Source organism: Macaca nemestrina, chromosome 20 (assembly GCF_043159975.1).
Source record: "Macaca nemestrina isolate mMacNem1 chromosome 20, mMacNem.hap1, whole genome shotgun sequence".
Taxonomy (NCBI): Eukaryota; Metazoa; Chordata; class Mammalia; order Primates; family Cercopithecidae; genus Macaca; species Macaca nemestrina.
In genome coordinates this window covers 5773205-5796622 of record NC_092144.1, presented here as the reverse complement: position 1 = coordinate 5796622, position 23418 = coordinate 5773205, and the positions used below count along the sequence as shown (strand labels likewise).

General features: G+C 45.2%; 2 protein-coding genes across 10 annotated transcripts in view; one reads left to right on the top strand and one right to left on the bottom strand.

Annotated features, from left to right (window-relative positions):
- The window catches only part of LOC105484754 (regulatory factor X2), a 201719-nt gene that overhangs the window by 15929 nt on the left and 162372 nt on the right, over positions 1-23418 (top strand). Inside the window, exons 2-4 of one of the 3 annotated variants that reach the window (XM_071086326.1) lie at positions 8607-8774; positions 16792-16935; positions 19365-19485. The gene's annotated coding sequence lies outside the window, so the exon portion shown is untranslated. Of the gene's footprint in view, positions 1-8606; positions 8775-15510; positions 15646-16791; positions 16936-19364; positions 19486-23418 lie in introns of those variants that run through there. The other 2 variants (XM_071086325.1, XM_071086324.1) reach the window with 2 other exon arrangements.
- LOC105487087 (acyl-CoA synthetase bubblegum family member 2) overlaps positions 1-23418 on the bottom strand; it is a 70976-nt gene that overhangs the window by 9717 nt on the left and 37841 nt on the right. For 6 of the 7 annotated variants that reach the window (XM_071086328.1, XM_071086329.1, XM_071086331.1 and 3 more), the window contains 6 exons: positions 22743-22863; positions 18641-18721; positions 14145-14294; positions 7648-7815; positions 1416-1597; positions 1076-1309 (listed from right to left, as the gene is read on the bottom strand). In XM_071086328.1, the coding sequence (XP_070942429.1) occupies positions 1076-1309; positions 1416-1597; positions 7648-7815; positions 14145-14294; positions 18641-18721; positions 22743-22863 (936 nt within the window). The remainder of the gene's footprint in view (positions 1-1075; positions 1310-1415; positions 1598-7647; positions 7816-14144; positions 14295-18640; positions 18722-22742; positions 22864-23418) is intronic. The other variant, XM_071086334.1, reaches the window with a different exon arrangement.

Genomic DNA, 23418 nt, shown 5'->3' with positions numbered 1-23418 from the left:
CACAAATTTCTGCAGAGTAAAAAACATCTTAACTAAAATCAGAATACCAATGACAAGCCAGGGAATAAAATATTTGTAACTCATATGAAAGACAAAGGGCTGATTTTCCTAATATGTAAAGAGTGCCAACAAACCAATAATAAAGGGCCCAATAATCTAATTTTTAAAACAGGCAGATAATATTGACAGATAGTTCATAGGAAAGGAAGTACAAATGACTTTTAAGTATATGAAAAGGCTGGGCATGGTGGTTCATGCCTGTAATCCCAATGCTTTGGGAGACTGAGGATTGCTTGAGTCCAGGAGTTCAAGGCCAGCCTGGGCAACATAGCAAGACCCCATCTCTACAAAAAAATTTTTACAAAATTGCCAAGCATGGAGGCTTATGCCTGTAGTCCCAGCTAGTTGGGAGGCTGAGGCAGGAGGAATGCTTGAATCCAGAAGTTTGAGGTTGCAGTGATCTATGATTGTACCATTGCACTCCAGCCTAGGCAACAAAGTGAGACCCTGTCTCTAAAAAGATTTTTAAAATAAATTTTTAAAAATAAACATATATATGAAAAGATTTTTTTCAAACCTCACCCATGCTAAAAGGAGGGAGTCAGGGAGAGACACAACCAGAAGATTCTATGACTATGACTGCTGTCAGATGGGGAGTTGGACCTGAATTTGGTATTCTTAAAGTTTTCTTATCATTGGGTTCAACCTTGCAGCCTAGGGCAAGCTGAGCTTGGGAGAAAGCCAGGAATGGGCCATGGAGGTGTTTTGAGATGGGGGATCATGGGGATGAAAGGTGCTGAGGTCACAGGCGGTGAACTTGGAGGCAGAACTCACAAATGACAAATGGGGAGACCATGGAATGTTCAGAAAGCCATCCCCCTTGTCTGTGGGCTCTCTGACCATCCAGGGTTTCCCATGGTCATGCAGAGTTAGGAGTTGGAGGCTGGAGAAGAGGATCATTCTGGAGACACCACGTCAGGATTCTTCTTAACCCAGAGGCCCATCTATATACCCACCTTCCCCCTCTTGACCCCATGTTATGGGAGGAGCAGGGGTCTGCCCCGGGGGCTGGTACCTTAGAAGCCTGTAGTTATTCTGGTTGGATATTGTGTGGGGTCCCGAGCTTTCACTCAACCCATACAACTCGCCTATAGGTATGTCCAAGCTTAGAAAGAACTCAGCAGTCTCTTGGTTGAGAGGCACAGCCCCACTGATAAAAGAGTGACAGTGATCCAAGCCAAGGGACGTCTTGACTTTGCTGAACACGAGAGTCTTAGCCACGCGGTAGCTCATGGGAGTATTATATTTCCTGTGAATAAGAATGCCATCAAGTGGAAAGGGGCTGATGGGACCCTGTAGAGAAGGCTGAGCCTCCTCACCAACTATCCTCCCAGCCCTCTGGATGCTGCACCTACCCCAACATCTTCTTTGAGTTGACCTTGAAGCCAATGTTTCTTGCCCACACGAACACCTTCTTCTTCAAGCCTGTGGACTTGGCACTATTTCTCTTCACTGTCTCATGTATCTTCTCCCAAATCTGGGGCACTCCCATGAAGATAGTGGGTTTTACCTTCCGTAGAGTATTTACCAAGGTGCCCTGTACGTAACGAAGCTAGGTTAGCCACAGCAGGGCCTTCCGTGCACCAGGGATGTCCATCTCTCCCGATCCACCCAACTCTGCCCAAGAGAACATTCCTTCACAGATCAGATTATGCAGGGCTCCCAGCCCAAAGGAGACAACCCACTGGCTGGGTTGGCCAATCAGATTTTTGCACTCTCTCTAGGGATTTGATGAGAAGCATAAACTGGTAAGATATTTTTGGAAGGTAACATGACAGTACTATTAACATTTTAAATGCAACCTGTCAACTTCACTTCTGTGGGTGAAGGAATTCAGCTGAAGGAAAGACTCAGGCACACAAAGAAACACATTCAAGATGTTCTTTGCAACACTGTTTTGTAACAGAATGGAAACAGCTTACGGGTTCAATGACAAGGGGTTGGCTAAAGAAACTGTGGTCCAAGCATGCAGTGGAATGTTGTACAACTGTTAAAAAAGGATGCAAGATTCTCCCCCAAAGAGACCTATAGGTTCAATGCAATCCCTATCAAAATCTAGGCAGGTTTTTGTTTGTTTGTTTGTTTTGTTTTTAAATACAAATTGACAAGCCGACTTTAAAATTTATATAGAAATGCAGAGGACCTAGAATAGTCAAAGCAATTCTGGAAAAGAAAGACAAAATTGGAGGACTTACTACCTGATTTTAAAATTTATTCTAAAGTAGGATGAACAACCATCCTGGTTTACTGCAGAACTGCAGGAGTATCTGAAATGTGAAACTTTCTATTTTAAAACTGGGGAAGTCCCAGGCAAACCAGGAAAATTTAGCCATCCTGCTATCAAGCTAGTGTGATCAGGTCAGTGTGGCTTTGGCATAAAGACAGAAATGCAGATCAGTGGAACAAAACAGAAGATCCAGAAACAAAACCTTACATTTATGATCAATTGATTTTCAACAAAATGCCAAGGCAATTTAGTGGAGAGGGGAGACTATTCAAATACAAAACGAAGTAAAACAAACAAACACTTCCACAAAACTTAGGGTTAGAGCCTTATTTCTCACCAAACATGAAAATTACCTCAAAATGTATTATATCCCTAAATGTAAGAGCTCAAACTAAAAGCCTTTTGGAAGAAAACGTAGAAGAAAATCTCTGTGTCTTTAGAGTAGGCAAAGATTTCCTAGATATGATACCAAAAGCATAAAAGAAAATAGATAAATCAAACTTCATCCAACTTGAACTTTTTTCCTCTTCAAAAGATTATTGAGGAAACAACAAGCCATAGAACTGGGAGAAAGTATTTGCAAACCACAAATTTGGTAAAGGATTTGTAACCAGAATATATAAAGAACCCTTAACACTCAACAATAAGATTAGATATGCAGGCCAGGTGCAGTGGCTCACACCTGTAATCCCAGCACTTTGGGAGGCCGAGGCGGGCGGATCACAAGGTCAGGAGATCAAGACCATCCTGGCTAACATGGTGAAACCCCATCTCTACTAAAAATACAAAAAAATTAGCTGGGCATGGTGGCAGGCACCTGTAGTCCCAGCTACTCGGGAGGCTGAGGCAACAGAATGGTGTGAACCTGGGAGGCGGAGCTTGTAGTGAGCTGAGATCGCGCCACTGCACTCCAGCCTGGGCGACAGAGCAAGACTTTGTCTCAAAAAAAGAAAAGATTAGATGTGCAGCCAATTCTTTTTTTTTCATTTTAAATTTTCTTTTCTTTTCTCTTCTCTTCTTTTCCTTCCTCTCTCTCTCTTTCTTTTCTTTCTTTCTTTTTCTTTCTTTCTTCTTTCTTTCCGTCCCTCCTTCCTTCCTTCCTTCCTTCCTTCCTTCCTTCCTTCCTTCCTTCCTTCCTTCCTTTTCTTTCCTTTCTTTCTTTCTTTACTTTTTTTTTTTTTTTTTTTTTTTTGACAGAGTCTCCCTCTGTCACCCAGGCTGGAGTCCAGTGGCACCATCTCAGCTCACTGCAGCCTTTGCCTCCCAGGTTCAAGCTATTCTCCTGTCTCAGCCTCCTGAGTAGCTGGGATTACAAATGCATGCCACCAAACCTGGCTAATTTTTTTTTTTTTTTTTAATAGAGACAGAGGAGACAGAATTTCATCATGTTGGCCAGGCTGGTCTTGAACTCTTGACCTGAAGCAATCTGCCTGCCTTGGCCTTCCAAAGTGCTGGGATTACAGGCATGAGCCACTGCGCCCGGCTTTTACTTTTCTTTTTACTAGTCATGCTAGCACAGAAAGAGCAACCAAATTTGTAAATGGGCAAACTATTTGAACAGATTTCTTTTTCCAAAGAAGATGTGTAAAAGGTCAATAAACACATGAAGAGATGCTCACTATCATTAATCATCAAGGAAATGCAAATTAAAATGGCAATAATAAAAAAGGCAAAATAATAAAATAATAAAAATGATAAAATAATAAATTAGAATGGCAATAATAATTAAAAAAATAATAATAATAACATGCATTAGTGAAGATGTAGAGAAACTAACCTTTGCACACTTCTGGTGCACTTACTTTAGAAAACAGTCTGGAAATTTCTGAAAATATTAAGACACTTTTGTCTCTATTCAGATTGACAAGTTTTAAACATTCTGACAATATTAGGAGTTGGTAAGGATGTGGGAAAATGGGAACTTCTCAGGTCCTGTAGGTAAATGTGTATGTATTATGTATTCAGCCAAGAAAGGAAATAATGTATTGAAGACCTAACACATCTCAGGCACTGAGCATGGGGCATGTGAGAGGGATCGAGAGGGCCCAAGGAAATATTTAGCAGAGAGCTAAGTGACAAAGAAGAGTCAGCCCTGCAAAGAACAAGAGCAAGAACCTTCTAGAAGCATGTACAAAGGCCCTAAGATTTAGCCTGCTTGATGGAGAGTGTGGGAGGCAAAATAATGGCCCCCTAAAGATGTCCACGTTCTAACCCCTGGGACCTGTGAATGTATAATCTTTCATGGTAAAAAGGACTTTGTAGATGGGATTAAGTTAAGAATCTTGAGATGCCGGGCGCGGTGGCTCACGCCTGTAATCCCAGCACTTTGGGAGGCCGAGGCGGGCGGATCACAAGGTCAGGAGATCGAGACCACGGTGAAACCCCGTCTCTACTAAAAATACAAAAAATTAGCCGGGCGCGGTTGTGGGCGCCTGTAGTCCCAGCTACTCGGGAGGCTGAGGCAGGAGAATGGCGTGAACCCGGGAGGCGGAGCTTGCAGTGAGCCGAGATCGCGCCACTGCACTCCAGCCTGGGCGACAGAGCGAGACTCCGTCTCAAAAAAAAAAAAAAAGAATCTTGAGATGGGAGATCATCCTGGATGATCTGGGTGGCCCAGTGTCATCACAGGGTCCTTACAAGAGGGAGGCAGGAGAGTCAGAGTCAGAGAGGGGAAGAAGTTGCCCTGCTGGCTGTGAAGATGGAGGAAGGGGCCCTGAGATAAGGAACATAGGTGGCCTCTAGAAGCTGGAAAAGGCAAGGAAATGGATTCTTCCCCAAGAACCTCTAGAGTGAATGCAGCCCTGATGATGTATTGATTTTAGCCCAATGAGACCCATTTTCAGACTTCTGACCACCAGAACTATAAGATAATAAATGGGCCAGGCACATTTGATCACGCCTGTAATCCCAGCACTTTGGGAGGCTGAGGCAGGTGGGTCACTTCAGGTCAGGAGTTCAAGACCAGCCTTGCCAACATGGTGAAATCCCATCTCTATTAAAAATACAAAAATTAGCTGGGCATGGTGGTGCATACCTGTAATCCCGGCTTGGGAGGCTAAGGCACGAGAATCGCTTAACTCGTAGGCGGAGATTGCAGTGAGCTGAGATCACGCCACTGCCACCGCACTCCAGCCTGTGCGACAAAACGAGACTCTGTCTCTAAATAAATGTTGTTTTAAGTCACTAAGTTTCTGTTCCTTTGTTGTGGCATTAACAGGAAACTAATTCAGAGAATGTAGCTTGAGGAAAATGTCAGAGTTCTTTTCTGGCTCTGTTTGCAAAGTCCAGACATGTAGGAAATCACTGTAAAACAAATTAGTCAGGCATGGTGGCATATGCCTGTAGTCCTGGCGACAGGGGAGGCTGAGATGGGAGGATCCCTTGAGCCCAGGAATTTAAGACTGCAGTAAGCTATGATCGTGCCACTGCATTCCAGGCTGGGTGACAGAGCACGACCTTGTCTCTAAAAAAAATGAAAACAGTATTTTAAAAAGAAATCAAAGTGTTCTCTCACATAACTACTTTGCAAAACCTACCAATGAATGATTTCCAGCTAAATCAAGGAATAATCCAAAAAAAGGCAAAGACCCCAGAAAACAGGGGATCCAACCCAGGAGTGGGGAGAAGGTGTATCCCTGTATGGCAGCTTGTAGAAGATGCTGTTGATGTCCTATCACATCTCTAGTGGCCCACAGTTCTCTCTTTTCCAGAAAACAGCCCTTACTTAGAAATAACTGGGAAGTTATGCTCCCTATCCCATGTGGGTGCCTGAGCCCACAGCCAATGACTATCTGAGTTGGGGATACAAAAGCACAGCCTCCTTGCCTCAAAGTGGAACAACTCTAGTGTCATTCATGCCTCAGAGCTTCCTATGGGATCAGTCTGAAGTTACAATCCAGCTGAATGTATGTCCTTTCTTGTTTTTTCTCCCAGCCTATCCTTCTCTCCTTACTTCCTTTTGGTTTTCACCTGAGAGCTCCCCATTGATAAATCACAAAGATCTCCAACTCAGATTTTGCTTCTAGGATACCCAGCCTAGGACAACCTAAAACAACAGTCCAGCTAAGTGCAGAAGGATGGAGGAAAAGAATAATGCAATGAAGCTGGGTGCAGTGGCTCATGCCTGTAATCCCAGCACTTTGGGAGGCCAAGGCTCACCTGCGGTCAGGAGTTCGAGATCAGTCTGGCCAAAATTGTGAAACCCCATCTCTACTAAAAATACAAAAATTATCCAGGCATGGTGGCACAGGCCTGCAGTTCCAGCTACTTGGGAGGCTGAGGCACGAGAATTGCTTGAAACTGGAAGGCAGAGGTTGCAGTGAGCCAAGATCATGGCACTGCACTCCAGCCCAAGCAACAGAGCAAGATTCCATCTCAAATAATAATAATAATAATGCAATGAATATGTGAACATTTGGAGAATATTGATAAGCATGTGACAGATCAGATGGAGCAACTGGACATATATGCAAAAACTTCACCAAATTGGAAAAGAAAGGCAACTATTAATTCTGGGAAAAACAAAAAGTTGTACCAAACAGGAAATGTTATCATATAATAAACTACTTGGCTCAGTTAACTAAGAATAATTTATATTGAGAGAATGGGGAAGGAGAAATGAGGAGACGGGAGAGGAAGGGAGTGAAATCCTCACCACAGTAGAAAGGCAAAGATAATACTTAAAGTCAAGAAAAGGTGGTATAAAAGTTCTACACTCAAATATATGCATAATCCCAGCAAGTGGAATAAAATGAAGACCACAAACAACATCGTATGAATTCAGATCCGACTTTGCTGCCAAAAGCTCCTGTTTTTTTGGAGCTTTTTAGATTTTGGAATACCGACTTATAAAAACACACACACACACATACACATATTTTACTTTCAATACCAAGTACATCTTTGTCTTGTGTTGTTCAGTGTTCAATCTACATAACCATACATAGATGCCCTCACTTGGATAAAGATAAAAACTAGGAGAATGTAGCCAGTTGGTTTAAAAAAAAAAAAAAAAAGTTGTTTTATTTGGTCAGGTGTTTTTTTTTTAAGAAAAATTTACTGTTATTATTATTGGTTTTTGTAGAGATGGGGTTTCGCCATCTTGCTCAGGCTGGTCTCAACTCCTGAGCTCAAGCAATCTGCCTGCCTCGGCCTCCCGGAGTGCTGGGAATACAGGCATGAGCCACTGTGCCTGGTCTTGTTTTTAATGCTTCTAAATAGAGCATTAAGATGAGGGCAGAGGAAAAACGGTTAGACCTGGGGCCTCACCCAGAAAATCTGTTGAATGATTAACAACTATCTACTCACCTGGGCTGCCCAAGAGGATGAAGTGGGAGCCCCAGGTCCTTACTCGATCTTACCTTGAGAGCATCTGCTTGAGCAAAGTATGTGAGCGCCCCAATCTTTATGGGTACCCAGATGTCCATCATCTGTGCTGCAATGTGGCTGAGTGGGAGGTAGCTGACCACCGTCTCATGCTTTTCTGTCAGTTTAAAGTCCTTTGCCACTGCTCCTGCCATCCACGTGATCTGTAACATAAGGGACAATCCAAGGTGCCTCGCCCTCATAGAAGGGCCATTTTATTTTTAAATTTTTATTTATTTATTTTTCAGACAGGGCCTCACTCTGTCACCCAGACTGGAGTGCAGTGGTGTGATCACACCTCAATGCAGCCCCAAACTCCTGGGTTCAAGGGATCATCCCATCTCAGCCTCTTGAGTAGCTGGGACTGCAGGCACACACCACCACATCCAGGTAATTTTTTTTTTAACTTTTTTTTTGTAGAGAGGGGAACTCACTATGTTTTCCAGCTTGGCCTCAAACTCCTGGCCTCCAGCGACCTCCCGCCTCAGCCTCCCAAAGTGCTAGGATTATAGGTGTGAGTGACCATGCCCAGCCTGGAGGGCCCTTTTAAATATATTTAGCTAAACACGTTAATTAAGTAAACACTTACAAAGCACCTACTATGACCAAGACACTGTTTGCATACTTTACAAACATCAAGTCGTTGAATCATTGTAACACCTGGGGGTCAGTAACTATAATTCTCCCGAAATTTTTGGAGCTTCCCCCCAAAAATCTGTCAAATGATTCACAACCATCTACTCATCTGGGCTGCCCAAGAGGATGAAGTGGGGGCCCCAGGTCCTTACTCGATCTTACCTTGACAGCATCTGCTTAAGCCTAAAGTATATGAGTGCCCCGATCTTTACGGGTACCCAGATGTCCACCATCTGTGCCGCAATCTGGCTGAGTGCGTGTGTGTGTTGCTTTTTCATAAGTCAGTATAAGACATCTTGGATTGTCCCTTATGTTACAGATCACGTGGATGGCAGGAGCAGTGGCAAAGGACTTTAAACTGACAGAAAAGCATGAGACGGTGGTCAGCTCCCTCCCACTCAGCCACATTGCAGCACAGATGATGGACATCTGGGTACTCATGAAGATTGGGGCGCTCACTTACTTTGCTCAAGCAGATGCTCTCAAGGTAAGATCGAGTAAGCACCTGGATCCCCCACTTCATCCTCTTGGGCAGCCCAGGTGAGTAGATGGCTGTTAATCATTCAACAGATTTTTTGGGTGAAGCCCCAGGTCTAACAGTTTTTTTAACCAGGGAGAATTATGTGAAAACAGAAGCACAGAGCCCTTAACTAACTTGCCTGAAGTTACGGGGGTTGCAAAATTTAGCAGGCAGCTTTAGGAGTAGGGAGGTTGCAGACCCTCTTGGGTCCAATGACAGAACTCAGAAAACCGAAGGATTCAGCAAGTGTCCCAGAGTCAAACCCTGACTCCACTGTTTGCTAGACATTTGGGCTATTTACTTAAAATCCCTTGTGGCCGTGATTGCCTCATCTTTAAAGTGGGGACAGAGGCTTCTCAGGTCCAATATAGAACTATGGAACCAACATGGTCAAACAAACAAAAAGGCTCTCCATAATCCCATCATATAAACAACCCAGCAATTAGCATTATTAGCATTATTAGCATTTTTCTTTCTCCAATGCATATGTGGATGTAAAGTTTTAGTGTACCTATAATTTTGTCACCTATAGTTCTCACTAGTGTCATAAATATCTGGTGAATAGTTACTTCGTTAATCCAGCCACCCGGACCTCCTCGCTGTTCCTCCAATGTATCAGGCATGGTCCAGCCTCAGGGCCTTTGCGCTGGCTATTCCCTCTGCCTGGAATGCTCTTTCTTCAGCCTTTTCCCTCACCACCCCCCACCCCCGTGGCTGGCTACTTCTTGAACATTAAGTCTCAGCTCAAGTGTCACCTCCTTAGAAGGGCCATCTCACACCATCTGAGGTGAAATTGCCAGTGACTGCCTAAGTCTCTACGCACTATGTCATGCAAGCTGAATGTTTTCATTTGTTAATTTCTTATCTGTTCCCAAGGTCCAGATTGAGTCTCTCTTGTTCGCTGCTGTATCCCCTGTTCCTGGAATATTCCCCAGTACATACTAGATGCTCAATGAAGTTTTGTCAAATGAATGAGGAAATAGAAGGAAAGGTTAACTACAATAAAGGACATACAGCAGTCAGCCCAAAATATCCCTCAAGGCTAGTTCCACTTCTTTCCCTGGGCTCAGGATGAAGGCTCCCATAAACCTTGTCATGCATAGTCCAGGGTTCAAGGAACTTAGCACACTTTTGTTGAGAGAAGGGGCTTGGTGTGTGTAGTCTGTGAGGTACAATGGTTTAGACACTCCTGGTTCAGATCTCAGTTCAGAGCTTCCCTTGCTCTGTGATCCTGACCAAGTAATTTCCTCTGTCTGAGCCTCAGTTTTCTCATCTGTAAAACGGTTAGTGACAAAATTTTCCTGGTGGGGTTTTACTGAGGGGTTAAAATGTGTTTATCTGGCCGGGTGCGGTGGCTCAAGCCTGTAATCCCAGCACTTTGGGAGGCCGAGACGGTCGGATCACGAGGTCAGGAGATCAAGACCATCCTGGCTAACATGGTGAAACCCCGTCTCTACTAAAAAATACAAAAAAACTAGCCGGGCGAGGTGGCAGGCGCCTGTAGTCCCAGCTACTCGGGAGACTGAGGCAGGAGAATGGCGTAAACCCAGGAGGCGGAGCTTGCAGTGAGCTGAGATCCGGCCACTGCAGTCCAGCCTGGGAGACAGAGCGAGACTCCATCTCAAAAAAAAAAAAAAAATAAATAAATAAAAATAAAAATAAACAATGGAGAAGGACATCCTATTCAATAAATGGTGCTGGGAAAACTGGCTAGCCATGTGCAGAAAAATGAAGAAACTAGAAGAAAACCTAGGAAAAATTCTTCTGGACATTGGCCTAGGCAAAGAATTTATGACTAAGACCACAAAAGCAAATGCAAGAAAAACAGACGTGGACAATTGGGACTCAAACTCAAGAGCTTCTGCACAGCAAAAGAAACAATTAACAGAGTAAAGACAACCTACAGAATAGGAGAAAATATTTGCAACTCTGCGTCCAATAAAGGACTAATATCGGCCAGGTGCTGTGACTCACGCGTGTAATCACTTTGGGAGGCTGAGGCGGGTGGATCACTTGAAGTCAGGAGTTTGAGACCAGCCTGCCCAACATAGTGAAGCCCCATCTCTACTAAAAATACAAAAATGAGCCAGGCGTGGTGGTGGGTGCCTGTAATCCCAGCCGCTTGGGAGGCTGAGACAGGGGAATCGCTTAAACCTGGAAGGTGGACATTGCAGTGTGCTGAGATAGCGTTCACTGCACTCCAGCCCGGATGACAGAGCAAGACTCTTTAAAAAAAAAAAAAGGACTAATATCCAGAATCTATAAGGAACTTAAATCAACAAGAAAAAAATAAAACAACCCCATTAAAATGTGGACAGTCTTGCTTCAGGATCTATCCTTATAACCCCTGTGCTAGGAGAATATCTTAGCAGACATGCAGCTACTAGGAGCATAAATACTAGCCAGCATAGAGGGGAATATCCTGTTTAATCAGATTTCTTTCATTCATTCATTTCCCAAAAGTGGATTGAATCCTCCTGCCCACCAGGCCCTGCAGTTACAGTAGCGAATAAGACAGACAACCCCTGACCTCAAGGAGCTGATGTTCCTGACAAACAAATGAGCATATAATATGTCAGTGTTAAAAAATTCTAAGGAAGAAAAGAAGTAGCCAAACGGGAATTAAGGAGTAAGGGGGTGGTTTATTGTTTGCTGTTTCAAACATGGAAGTTAGGGAGGGCTTCACTGAGGAAGTGACGCTGAGCAGAGACCCACCCGAAGGAGGGGAGGGAACAAGCTGTGTGGCTATCTAGGGAAAAAACTTCCCACCAAGCTCATGCAAAGACCTCGAGGCAGGACTTGTCTGGCGTGTTGGAGGAACAGTGAGGACGACGGTGTGGCTAGAACAGAATGAGGAAGGGGGAGAGAGGGTGGAGAAGAGAGGAGGAAGGGGAAGGGGCTAGGCTTGCAGGGCCTTGTGGGCCTCAGGAGGACTTGGGTTTTTACATGGAGGGAGATGGGAGCCATGGCGGGCTGTGGACAGAGGAGGAATGGGACCTGACTCAGGCGCTGACAGGTGCCCTCTGGTGGCTGTAGAGAGGATAGACGGGGGGTAAGGGTGGGAGTTGGGTGGGAGGCGGGTAACAGGGTAGGGTGAAAGCAACCACACAGATCCAGGGGAGCGATGATGGAGATGAGACCAAAAATAATTTTTCTCTATCATACAGTTGAGTCCAAGGGCTTCTGTAATGTCTGAACTTTTAATTTTTACTCCAACAATTTATTGCCAAACTTGAAGCCTGCTTTCTTTGTCGTTATAGCAAAATATATTTATGCATCAAATTTTACAGGAAGCCAAGTTTTAATTTACATATAGACCTTAGTCCTGGACCCACGATGTTGCTCAAACAGACGGTATGGGAGGGTCAAAGCCATAGTTGTAGAAAAATCAGAAAATTTCTGAGAGACCTTGAGCTAAGATTCAGGAGGAGGAAAGGAGCTCTGCAAGAAGGAGACAGTGTTGGCGAAAGATTTGGATTCATGTTAAAATGAGAAATTCAGAAAAGATTTCCAAGGTGTGGATCTAGGATCGGGACCTCCAGACCCAGGGGGATGATCCTAGCCCCACACCTTGCTATACAGCACTAGCTGAGACAGTGTGTTAAGGAAGTGGAGGCTGATCTTTGCAATCTTCCATTGCTGACCTTCCATGGGCCAGGCCCTCTGCCAGACTTGGGCACTCTACTCTCCCCATTTTACAGATGGGCAAACTGACACACAGTTTGATGATGTCATATGACCAATGTCACACCAGCGTATATTGTTACTTACAAGTAGCAAAGCCATTTTCAACACTGAGGTTGTCAGACACCAGTGTGTGCTGGTAACTATTACCCTAGGCTGAGGAGGGGGCAGGGAAGCATTTATTTATTTATTTTATTTAATTTTATTTTATTTTTTGAGACGGAGTCTCGCTCTGTCGCCCAGGCTGGAGTGCAGTGGCGCGATCTCGGCTCACTGCAAGCTCCGCCTCCCGGGTTCACGCCATTCTCCTGCCTCAGCCTCCCGAGTAGCTGGGACTACAGGCGCCCACAACTGCGCCCGGCTAATTTTTTGTATTTTTAGTAGAGATGGGGTTTCACCGTGGTCTCGATCTCCTGACCTTGTGATCTGCCCGCCTCGGCCTCCCAAAGCGCTGGGATTACAGGCGTGAGCCACCGCGCCCGGCAGGGAAGCATTTATAAAGTAGAAATGGTTCATTTAAAAACCAGCAGGCTAGGCGTGGTGGCATGCACCTGTAGACCCAGCTACTTGGGAGGCTGAGGCAGAAGGATCACTTGAGCCTGTGAGTCTGACGCTTCAGTGCACGATGATTGTGCCTCTGAGTTGTCACTGCATTCCAGCCTGGCCAACATGGCAAGATCCCATCTCTAAAAACAATTTAAAAATAGACCAGGTGCAGTGGCTCATGTCTGTAATCCCAACACTTTGGGAGGCCGAGGCAGGCAGATGACTTGAGGTCAGGAGTTTGAGACCAGCCTGATCAACATGGTGAAACTCCATCTCTACCCAAAATACAAAAAATTAGTTGGGTGTGGTGGCACTGACTTGTAGTTCCAGATACTTAGGAGGCTGAGGCATGAGAATTGCTTGAACCCAGGAGACAGGGGTTGCAGTGAGTAGAGTGCCACTGCACTCCAGCCTGGGGAACAGAGCCAGACTCAGTCTCAAATAAATAAATAAATAAATAAAAACAAAAAAACACACACACATACACAAACACAACTGAAAAATAAAGTAGGCTGGGCATGGTGGCTCATGCCTGTAATCCCAGCACTTTGGGAGGCCAAGGCAGTGGATCACCTGAGGTCAGGAGTTCAAGACCAGCCTGGCCAACTTGGTGAAACTCTGTCTCTACTAAACATACAAAAATTAGCCAGGCGTGGTGGCGGGTGCCTGTAATCCCAGCTACTTGGGAGGCTGAGGCAGGAAAATCACTTGAATGGAGGCGGAGGTTGCCTTGAGCTGAGATTGCGCAACTACACTGCAGCCTGGGGGACAGAGCAAGACTCCATCTCAAACACACACACACACACACACACACACACACACACACACACACACACACACAACCTTCCTGACCTACATAGAGGAATCATCCTTGTCTGTTGGGTGCATACCCTGCCAGACATTTTTCTGCTTTTGACATGGCCAGCATTTCTTGATCTGAATCACTGCACTCTGCTGCCCCCTAGTGAAGCAACTACACTACTCTCTAACCCCCAGTGGTGAAGGAGCCACTGCGTGCTAGACCCTGTAATGCCACCCTGCCCCTGGAAGCCAACAGGAGAAACAGCCCAAAGGCCACCACTCCAGAGCAAAGGGACTTTGGCGTACGTTGTCATGACTGAGCATCACTCCCTTGGGCATGCCTGTGGTCCCGGAAGTGTAGATGAGCACTGCGCATTGATTCGCCTTCTGGCTCTGGATGACCTGCTCCAGTTGGGTGTCAGCAATGCTTCCGCCAAGTTCCATGAAATCATCCCACTGTGGACAGAAAAGACAAACGGAGGATGAGAAGGCAGTCAGGTGTCCTCTTCCCCACCTCCCAGGTTCAAGTGATCCTCTTGCCTCAGCCTCCCAAGCAGCTTGGACAGGCATGCACCACCACGCCTAGCAATTTTTTTTTTTTGTATTTTATTTTATTTTATTTTATTTTATTTATTTGTTTATTTTTAGACAGAGTCTTGCTCTGTCGCCCAGGCTGGAGTGCAGTGGCGTGGTCTCAACTTACTGCAACCTCTGCCTCTTGGGATCCAGTGATTCTCCTCTCTCAGCCTCCTGAGTAGCTGAGACTACAGGTGCGTGCCATGACACCCAGCTACTTTTTGTATTTTTAGTAGAGGTTGGTCTGCTAATACTGGTCAGGATGATCTCAAACTCCTGACCTCAGGTTATCCACCCACCTTGGCCTCCCAAAGTGCTGGGATTACAGGATTACAGGCATGAGCCACTGCACCCAGCCTTTTTTTTTTTTTTTTTTTTTTTTTTGAGATGGAGTCTCACTCTGTTGCCAGGCTGGAGTGCTGTGGCGCGATCTCGGCTCACTGCAACCTCCGCCTCTCGGGTTCAAGCAATTCCCCTGCCTCAGCCTCCTGAGCAGCTGGGACTACAGGCGTGCACCACTATGGCTGGCTAATTTTTGTATCTTTAGTAGAGACAGGGTTTCTCCATGTTGGCCAGGCTGGTCTCGCACTCTTGACCTCAGGTTATTTGTCCACCTCAGCCTCCCAATTACAGGCATGAGCTACTGCGCCCAGCCTAAACAGAATCTTAAAATGGTAGGTTCTACTCTCCCTTGCAGAGAAGTAGATGCCCTTCTATGTCGCTATCCCCTATAAATTAGCAGCTTCGACCAGGGGTGATAGTACTCCACCACTGCCCACCCACCCACCACCAGGGTCTATTAGGCAGTGTCTGGAGACACTTTTGGTTGTTTCAAGTGGGAGGCAGGGGATATTCCTGGCATCCAGTGAGTGGAGGCCAGCGATGCAGCTCAACATCCTACAGGGCATAGGACAACTCCTTACAACACAGAATTACCTGCCCCAAATGTCAACAGCAAGGAGGTTGAGAAACCCTGCTATAAGTGTTATTGCTAACAAAGGAGTCTTTTAAGTTATCCAAGACTTAAGGCTGTTGCTGTAGTGGTCATTTTGAAACTCTAAAAAGTTTGTAATTTTTTTTTTTGTTTCTGAGACAGAGGCTCACTCTCGCCAGGCTGGAGTGCAGTGGCACAATCTCCGCTCACTGCAACCTCCGCCTCCTGGGTTCAAGCAATTCTCCTGCCTCAGTGTCCTGAGTAGCTGGGACTACAGGCATGTGCTACCATACCAAGGTAATTTTTGTATTTTTAGTAGAGACGAGGTTTCACCATGTTAACCAGGATGGTCTTGATCTCCTGAAAAGTCTGTAATTCTAATTGGTTGTCTTAGTCATTGTTCTGGTATTAATATGGACATTTATGTTTTCTGAAAAGCATGAAAGCTGATGAGTTTTGGCTGGCCAGAAAGGTTCATTTCTCCCACTTGCATGGAGGGAAAACCAAAATAAACTCCATGACTTTCAGTTCCTTCTGATTGGAGCAATGGGTTTGAGAGTCTAATCTCATGGAAATTAGAAGGAATTCTTCATGGTCTCTCACAAGCCTCTTGCCCTGGTTTCTGTAAGATAACTCAATATGTCCTTTAAAATAAAACAACAGCAGTGGCTCACACCTGTAATCCTAGCACTTTGGAAGGTGGATCACTTGAGGTCAGCAGTTCAAGGCCAGCCTGGCCAACATGGAGAAACCCCGTCTCTACTAAAAAAAAAATACAAAAAATTAGCCAGGCATGGTGGTGGGTGCCTGTAATCCCAGCTACTAGGGAGGCTGAGGCAGGAGAATCACTTGAACCCAGGAGGTGGAGGTTGCCGTGAGCCAAGATTGCGCCAGCCTGGGTGACAGAGTGAGACTCTGTCTCAAAAAAAAAAAGCAGGCCAGGAGTGGTGGCTCACGCCTGTAATTCCAGCACTTTGGGAGGCCGAGGAGGGCAGATCAAAGGTCACAAGATCGAGACCATCCTGGCTAACACAGTGAACCCCCGTCTCTACTAAAAATACAAAAAAATTAGCCAGGCGTGGTGGTGGGCGCCTGTAGTCCCAGCTACTTGGAGGCTGAGGCAGGAGAATGGTGTGAACCTGGGAGGTGGAGCTTGCAGTGAGCCGAGATCATGCCACTGCACTCCAGCCTGGGCGACAAAGCAAGACACTGTCTCAAAAAAAAAAAAAAGCAAACTAAAATCAATAATAAAAGTATTATTTGGCTTAAGTGGATCTCTGTTGCTTGCAATCAAACATTTTCTGGCTGCAAAAGATGCTGCAGCAGAATATATTTTCCAAAAATGATTGTGACAACATGTATAATGTCACACATTCTTTAGGGACCTTGCCTCTCCCTTAGTAAGCCATGGTGTCTATGTCCCCATCCCTTGATCCCTGACAGATCTTTGGCTTGGCCTTGATGGGCAAGTAATGACGGGAGCAATGTCATGTGACTTCCAAGACTAAGTCATTAAATGTGAGACAGCTTCCACCTGGCACACGTGCTCTCTCTCAAGATATTCTCTATAAAGATCTCAGCCACCAAGTAAGTCCAGCAATCTTTTTGTTGTTGTTTAGATGGAGTCTTGCTCTGTTGCCCACGCTGGAGTGCAGTGGCATGATCTCGGCTCACTGCAACCTCTGCCTCCCGGGTTCAAGCGATTCTCCTGCCTCGGCCTCCTGAGTAGCTGGGATTACAGGTGTGCGCCAACACACCTGGCAATTTTTGTAGTTTTAGTCAAGTCAGAGTTTCACCATGTTGGCCAGGCTGGTCTTGAACTCCTGACCTCGTGATCAACCGGCCTCGGCCTCCCAAAGTGCTGGGATTACAGGCATGAGCCACCACTGTGCCCGGCCCCAGCAATCTTGAAGTGACCGTATTAGAGAGGCCATATGGAAAAAACATAAAGAGATGGAGAAAGATGCTGGCTGCACCCCAGCTACAGGGCTGGGACTAAGATGAAAACCAGAGTCCTTGGTTACAGCACAATACCCAAAGGGCCGCAAAAAAAACCCTTGGTAATCAGGATCAATGATGTTTTAGTTTAGCAAATTTGCTTATTTGTTTATTTTTTTTTGAGATGGGGTCTTGCTGTGTTGCCCAGACTGATCTCGAACTCCTGGGCTCAAGTGATCCTCCCACCTCAGCCTCCTGAGTAGCTGGGATTACAGGCATGTGCCATCATGCCCAGCTTAAGATAAATAATATTTTAATGAATAGTATTTTAAAAGTAACTATTAAAGCAAAAAACATCCGTGATGAATACATATCAAAATTTTACATAAAGACAGGCTGCGACACAGCTGTTGGGTCCTAGCCATACTGGAGCTTGCGGCAAAAGGAAAAATTTACATCCCTCTATGCATATTTTTAAATGGTCAATGGTTTTAGTAAAAATATTTGCATATTTTTAAATGGTCGATGGTTTTGGTAAAAATATTATCAATGATTTTGCATCTGTTAAAGCCAGAAAAATAAAGTTACAATAAATTTTGGCTTGGGTATAAATAAAATATTTAAACTTAATGTTAGTTTTAACACATAATTTTCAACTTTTTAGTATATTGTTTAATTATCTTAATGTTCTTGGGAAAAAAATAACAAAATAACTGATTTTTTTTTTAGCCACCAGTTTTGGTGGTGATTTGTTCAGTCCAGCAGTAATTAGTTGGAACAGACACTGTTCATTAATCAGCCCCTTCATGCCAGAAGGGAAAAATGTGTCCCAGAGGTCCCGCCTACTTCCTTTTAGGAGGCCCCCACACATTGCTCACCTCCCATTTCCCTTCGCAAAGGGCACACCCACTTCCCTTTGCAAAGCCCCACTTACTACATTTGGGAAGCCCCACCCACTTCCCTTTGCAAAGCCCCACCCACTACATTTATGAAGCCCCACCCACAGCCCTTTGCAAAGTCCCACCTGCCACATTTGTGAGGCCCCATTGCATCTCTGCTTACCTCCCACTTTCTTTGAAAGGCCACACCCACTTCCCTTGTAAGGTCACACCCCCTCCCTCTGCTCACCTTTCACGTCCTTTGAAAGGTCACACCCACTTTCCTCACAAGGCCCCACCCACCTTTTCTCACCATTCACTTCCTTTGAGAGTCCCCACCTACTTCCTTTGAGAGTTCCCACCCTTGCCAGGTCCCACCTCCTCCCTCTGCTCACGTTCTACTTCCTTAGGCCACGCCTACTTTTCTTGCAAGGCCCCGCCCTCCCCTTTCCCCAGTGCCCACCTCCCACACTTACAGAGTACAAGTTGTTGTTCTCCTTCATTGGCAGTCTGTACTGGATGATGGCTTTTAGGGGCTCCAGGCTGCTCTGTGGAATCTGAAAGAAAGTTCTCTGTGGGCTTCATGGCAGCCCAGCCCTGGCAAAGACTAAAGCTGGGTTGGATGTCCTAAGCTCTCTCCAGCAACTCCAGCCAATTTTTTTTTTTTTTTTTTTTTTTTTTTTTTTGAGACACAGTCTTGCTCTGTCGCCCAGGCTGGAGTGCATTGGCTCAGTCGCGGCTTACTGCAACCTCCACCTCCCGGATTCAAGCCATTCTCCCACCTCAGCATCCCGAGTAGCTGGGATTACAGGCATGCGCCACCATACCCAGCTAATTTTTGTATTTTTAGTAGAGCTGGGGTTTCACCATTTTGGCCAGGCTGGTCTCGAACACCTGACCTCAGGTGATCCACCTGCCTCGGCCTCCCAAAGTGCTGGGATTGCAGGTGTAAGCCACTGTGCCCGGCCTCTTTTCTTCCCCTGCCCACACTATAAAACGCTGCTATTGGTCTTGACTGACCCCAAATGACCTGGTTTCAGGACTCCTGGATTCTTTGTATTCCATATCACTAGCTTCCAACAGGTAGAGGATGACAGCAATCTGCCTGAGACAACACATCTCTGACCGAATTATGCTACACAGAAATGTGGATCTTGGTTGATGAGCTAAAGGAAGTCCCTCCCGCTCTCTGTTTTCCAGGACTTTTCACCTTGCAGCCCAGATTTAGCTAACCTTTTAGTTGGAATCAGGCAACAAAAATCCTCCATGAAGTTGGCTGGAACCTGGACAAGTGCAGAGCCCTCTACCCATACCTAGCACGGTAAGAATCAGGCAACCTGCAAGATTCTTGTACTCTGTTCATGCCAAAGAAAGGGGGAGGGGTCTCTCTATGACACTTCTAGCCAATCCAGTGAAAAAGTTACTTGCAGCATCCATTTTGCTAATTATAGCCATGCCTCTGGCAGGCATTGGAGAGAAGAGATAGCAGAAGCCCGTACAGCAGCTGGACAAGTTTTCCAGAGAGAAGAAGAAACAGACATTCAAGGAGCCTGGGGCAGGCAACAGCTTGGGATGTCTGAGGGATATAAAAAGTCCAGGATGGCCAGAGTGGGGACCCAAGACAGTATGACAGGTGAGGGGGCATGAAAGAATGGTGAGGCCCAGATCAGCGGAGCCTTGGAGGCAAAGATGAGGAGTTTGGAGTTTATTTAACTCCAACAGAAAACCACAAGAGAATTAGAGGGTTTAAGCAGAGGAGGATCTGTGATTACTTCCCCAGATCAAAGATCTCCAAGTGGAGCTGGGCATCCAATTTGGAAGGAGCATGTCAGGAACCTGGTTTTGAATCTTCTAGACATAGCAACTGGAACAATAAATCCTCCACAGACTTCACCTTCAATGAAACTAGGAGTCAGAAATAATTCAGATATTTCTTTATTCACTTAAGGCTGGACCTCCTAGAATCAGGACAGAAATCCATAGCAGCCAGGTGAGTGTAGAGGGGAAGGTTGTGTATGTGGCATTTTCCAGTTATGGAAAACTCAAATTAAGCCAGCATTCCCAGATGGAAGAAGGATCCCACCCACCCACTAGCACCCACCCCATAGTGTGTTCTGCTAAGAAGAGGACAAACAGGTATGACATGAGTTTTGGGAACCACAGATGCATCACTTAAGAAAGTAATTTTATGAGCAGTGGTTCATGCCTGTAATCCCAGCACTTTGGGAGGCCAAGGCCATTGGATCACTTGAGGCCAGGAGTTCAAGAGCAGCCTGGCTAACATGGCAAAATCCCGTCTCAAAAAAAAAATGCAAAAATTAGCCAGGTGTGGTGGTGTACACCTGTAGTCCCAGCTACTTGGGAGGCTGAAGCATGAGAGTCGCTTCAACCTGAGAGGTAGAGGTTGCAGTGAGCCAAACTAAGATGATACCACTGCTGTCCAGCCTGGATGACACAGTGAGACTGTCTCAAAAAAAAAAAAAAGAAGAAGAAGAAGAAAAAAGAAAAGAATTTTTAAAAGCTCCAGGCCAGAGGTCTGTCCTTACTGAACCAAGTCAGGAATTAGGAGTCAAAGGAAGCCAGGCAGCAGAAAGTGTTGTATTTTGCTGAGTCTAGCTAGGATTTCACTGAATCTGGAAACTGTACCCAAATTTTGGAGATAGTAAAATGTGAGAAAACATATGGTCAGTAGTGATCAGAGAATGCCATCAATGAAAAGACACATCTCGATTCCAGAGATGTTAAAAAGTGAAGAAATGAGTGGCTCAGAGTCATGAAATCATGTATTCAAGAAACAGTCACAGTGGTCCTTGAGCTGAATGATGAACCTAGCCATCTAGGCTCACCCCTCCCAAGGACTCCTCTCCTCTCCAGGACCCTCCTGCCAAAAGCTGAATCAGCAAACTGCAACTCATTCAAACATGTAGGAAATTTAAAGTTTCCACAATAGCCATACAAAGACACTACAATGAAAAAAAAAAAAGTAACACAGGAGCCAAATTTCACTGTACACAAAGAAAACTCACTGGATAATTTCAACACAATGCAAAAGAAAATTGTAACCAAACATTCCAACATAAAACTAAAAATGTAATGAAGCAAACACAGCTAGAAAGAAAGAACACAAAGCAAACATACAAGCACTCAGGGAAGAGACAGCAGGACACTAGAAAAAAGTGAAACAGGAAGGGATAGAACTTAGGCAAGAAATAGAAGAGAACAACAAAAGCATCTAGAAATGAAGACAATGACAAGAAATGAAGAAAATTATATAGAAGCACAGGCTTGAAATCATCACACTTCCAAAAGAAAAAATAATTAGCAGTGGGATGTATATAAAATAATAGATAAATATTTTTACGTGGGGGCTTAAGGCCAGGCATGGGGGCTTATTCCTATAATCCCAGCACTTTGGGAGGCTGAGGCAGAAGGATCAATTGAGGCCAGAAGTTCAAGAGCAGCCTGGGCAATATAGCAAGACCCTGTCTCTACAAAAAAAAAAAAAAAAAAAGGTTTTTGTTTGTTTGTTTGTTTCGAGACAGGATCTCACTCTGTTGCCCAGGCTGGAGTGCAGTGGATCAATCTTGACTCACTGCAATCTCCACCTTCCAGGTTCAAGCGATCCTCCCACCCCAGCCTCCCCAGTAGCTAGGACTACAGGTGCATGCCACCACGCCCAGCTAATTTTTGTATTTTTTGGTAGAGATGGATTTTCACCATGTTGGCCATGCTGTTCTCACACTTCTGACCTCAGGTGATCTGCCTGCCTTGGCCTCCCAAAGTGCCTGGATTACAGGTGTGAACCACCACACCTGGCCCAAAAAATGTTTTAAAAATTAGCCCAGGCCTGGCGCAGTGGCTCACACCTATAATCCCAGCACTTGGAGACCGAGGCAGGCGGATCACGAGGTCAGAAGATCGAGACCATCCTGCCTAACATGGTGAAACCCCATCTCTACTAAAACATACAAAAAAATTAGCCAGGCGTGATGGCGGGCACCTGTAGTCCCAGCTACTCGGGAGGCTGAGGCAGGAGAATGGTGTGAACCCAGGAGGCGGAGCTTGCAGTGAGCTGAGATCGCGCCACTGCACTCTAGCCTGGGCGACAGAGCGAGACTCCGTCTCGGAAAAAAAAAAGTTAGCCCGACATGGTGGTACATGCTTGTAGTCCCAGCTACTTGGAGGACTGAGGCAGAAGGATCAGTTGAGACCAGGAGTTCAAGGCTACAGTGAGTTACAAGCACGACATTGCACTCCAGCCTGGGGACAGAGTGAGACCCTGTCTCGGAAAAAAAAAAAAAAAAAAAAAAAAGAAAAGAAATGGAGGCTGAATATTAAACTAAGTTAATATGAATTGGAAATCAAACTCCTCCACTTCACTCTGCTTCTCCAAACATCAGCTTCACCACGTATACTAATGAGGTCACGGAGGACTCTTGCTGAACCGATGTATGGCCTTATTCTAATGGCCCTCATTAGAATTTACCTGGGAGAAAAAGAACACTTGCCCAGAGCCCTGAGGTCTCCCTGGGTGACTTTGGCAGGCAGTGTGTAGGGGTTTGCTGGGTAGGGGTTTACCGAAAGGATTTTCTGTAACTGTTGATCATTCTCAACCAGCAAGATGTTCACTTTGGCATGAGTGATGACATATTGACAAGCCTCGGCAGAGTTGGTGGCATAAATACCAACACAGAGACCCCTGGGAAAAGAAAACACATTCATGTGTGCATCCAAACACACCTTAAAGGCAGAATGGTCTGGAAGGTCAAGAGAGAGGAAAGATTTGCAGGCAAGTTCTTAAGTTTGCAGCCACAGCACCAGCTTCCCTCCCTTCCCAACTTAACGGTGAAGACAACAAAAATGACAATGATGATAAGAGTGACAGCTCCTATGATGTCACTATGACAACAGGTCGTGGAACACTTAGAACACCCCATTTTACAGATGAGAAAAACAAGGATCCGGCGGTGAAGTTACTCAAGATTACACAGCAAGTAGGTGTTAGACCTAGGATTTGAACTCCTCACTCAGCTCCTGTTCCCATCATTCATGGCCTTTTGTGCTTGCAGGTGGCATCCTCTTTTGCTTTTAATTTGCATTTCCCAATGGATAATGACATTGAGCATCTTTACACGTGCCTTTTGGCTACTTTCCTTTGTGGCATTTCTGTTGAAATCTTTTGCCCCTTTCAATTTTTTTTTTTTTTTTACCTTTTTATTACTGAGTTACAGAATTCCTTTATATATCTTAGATA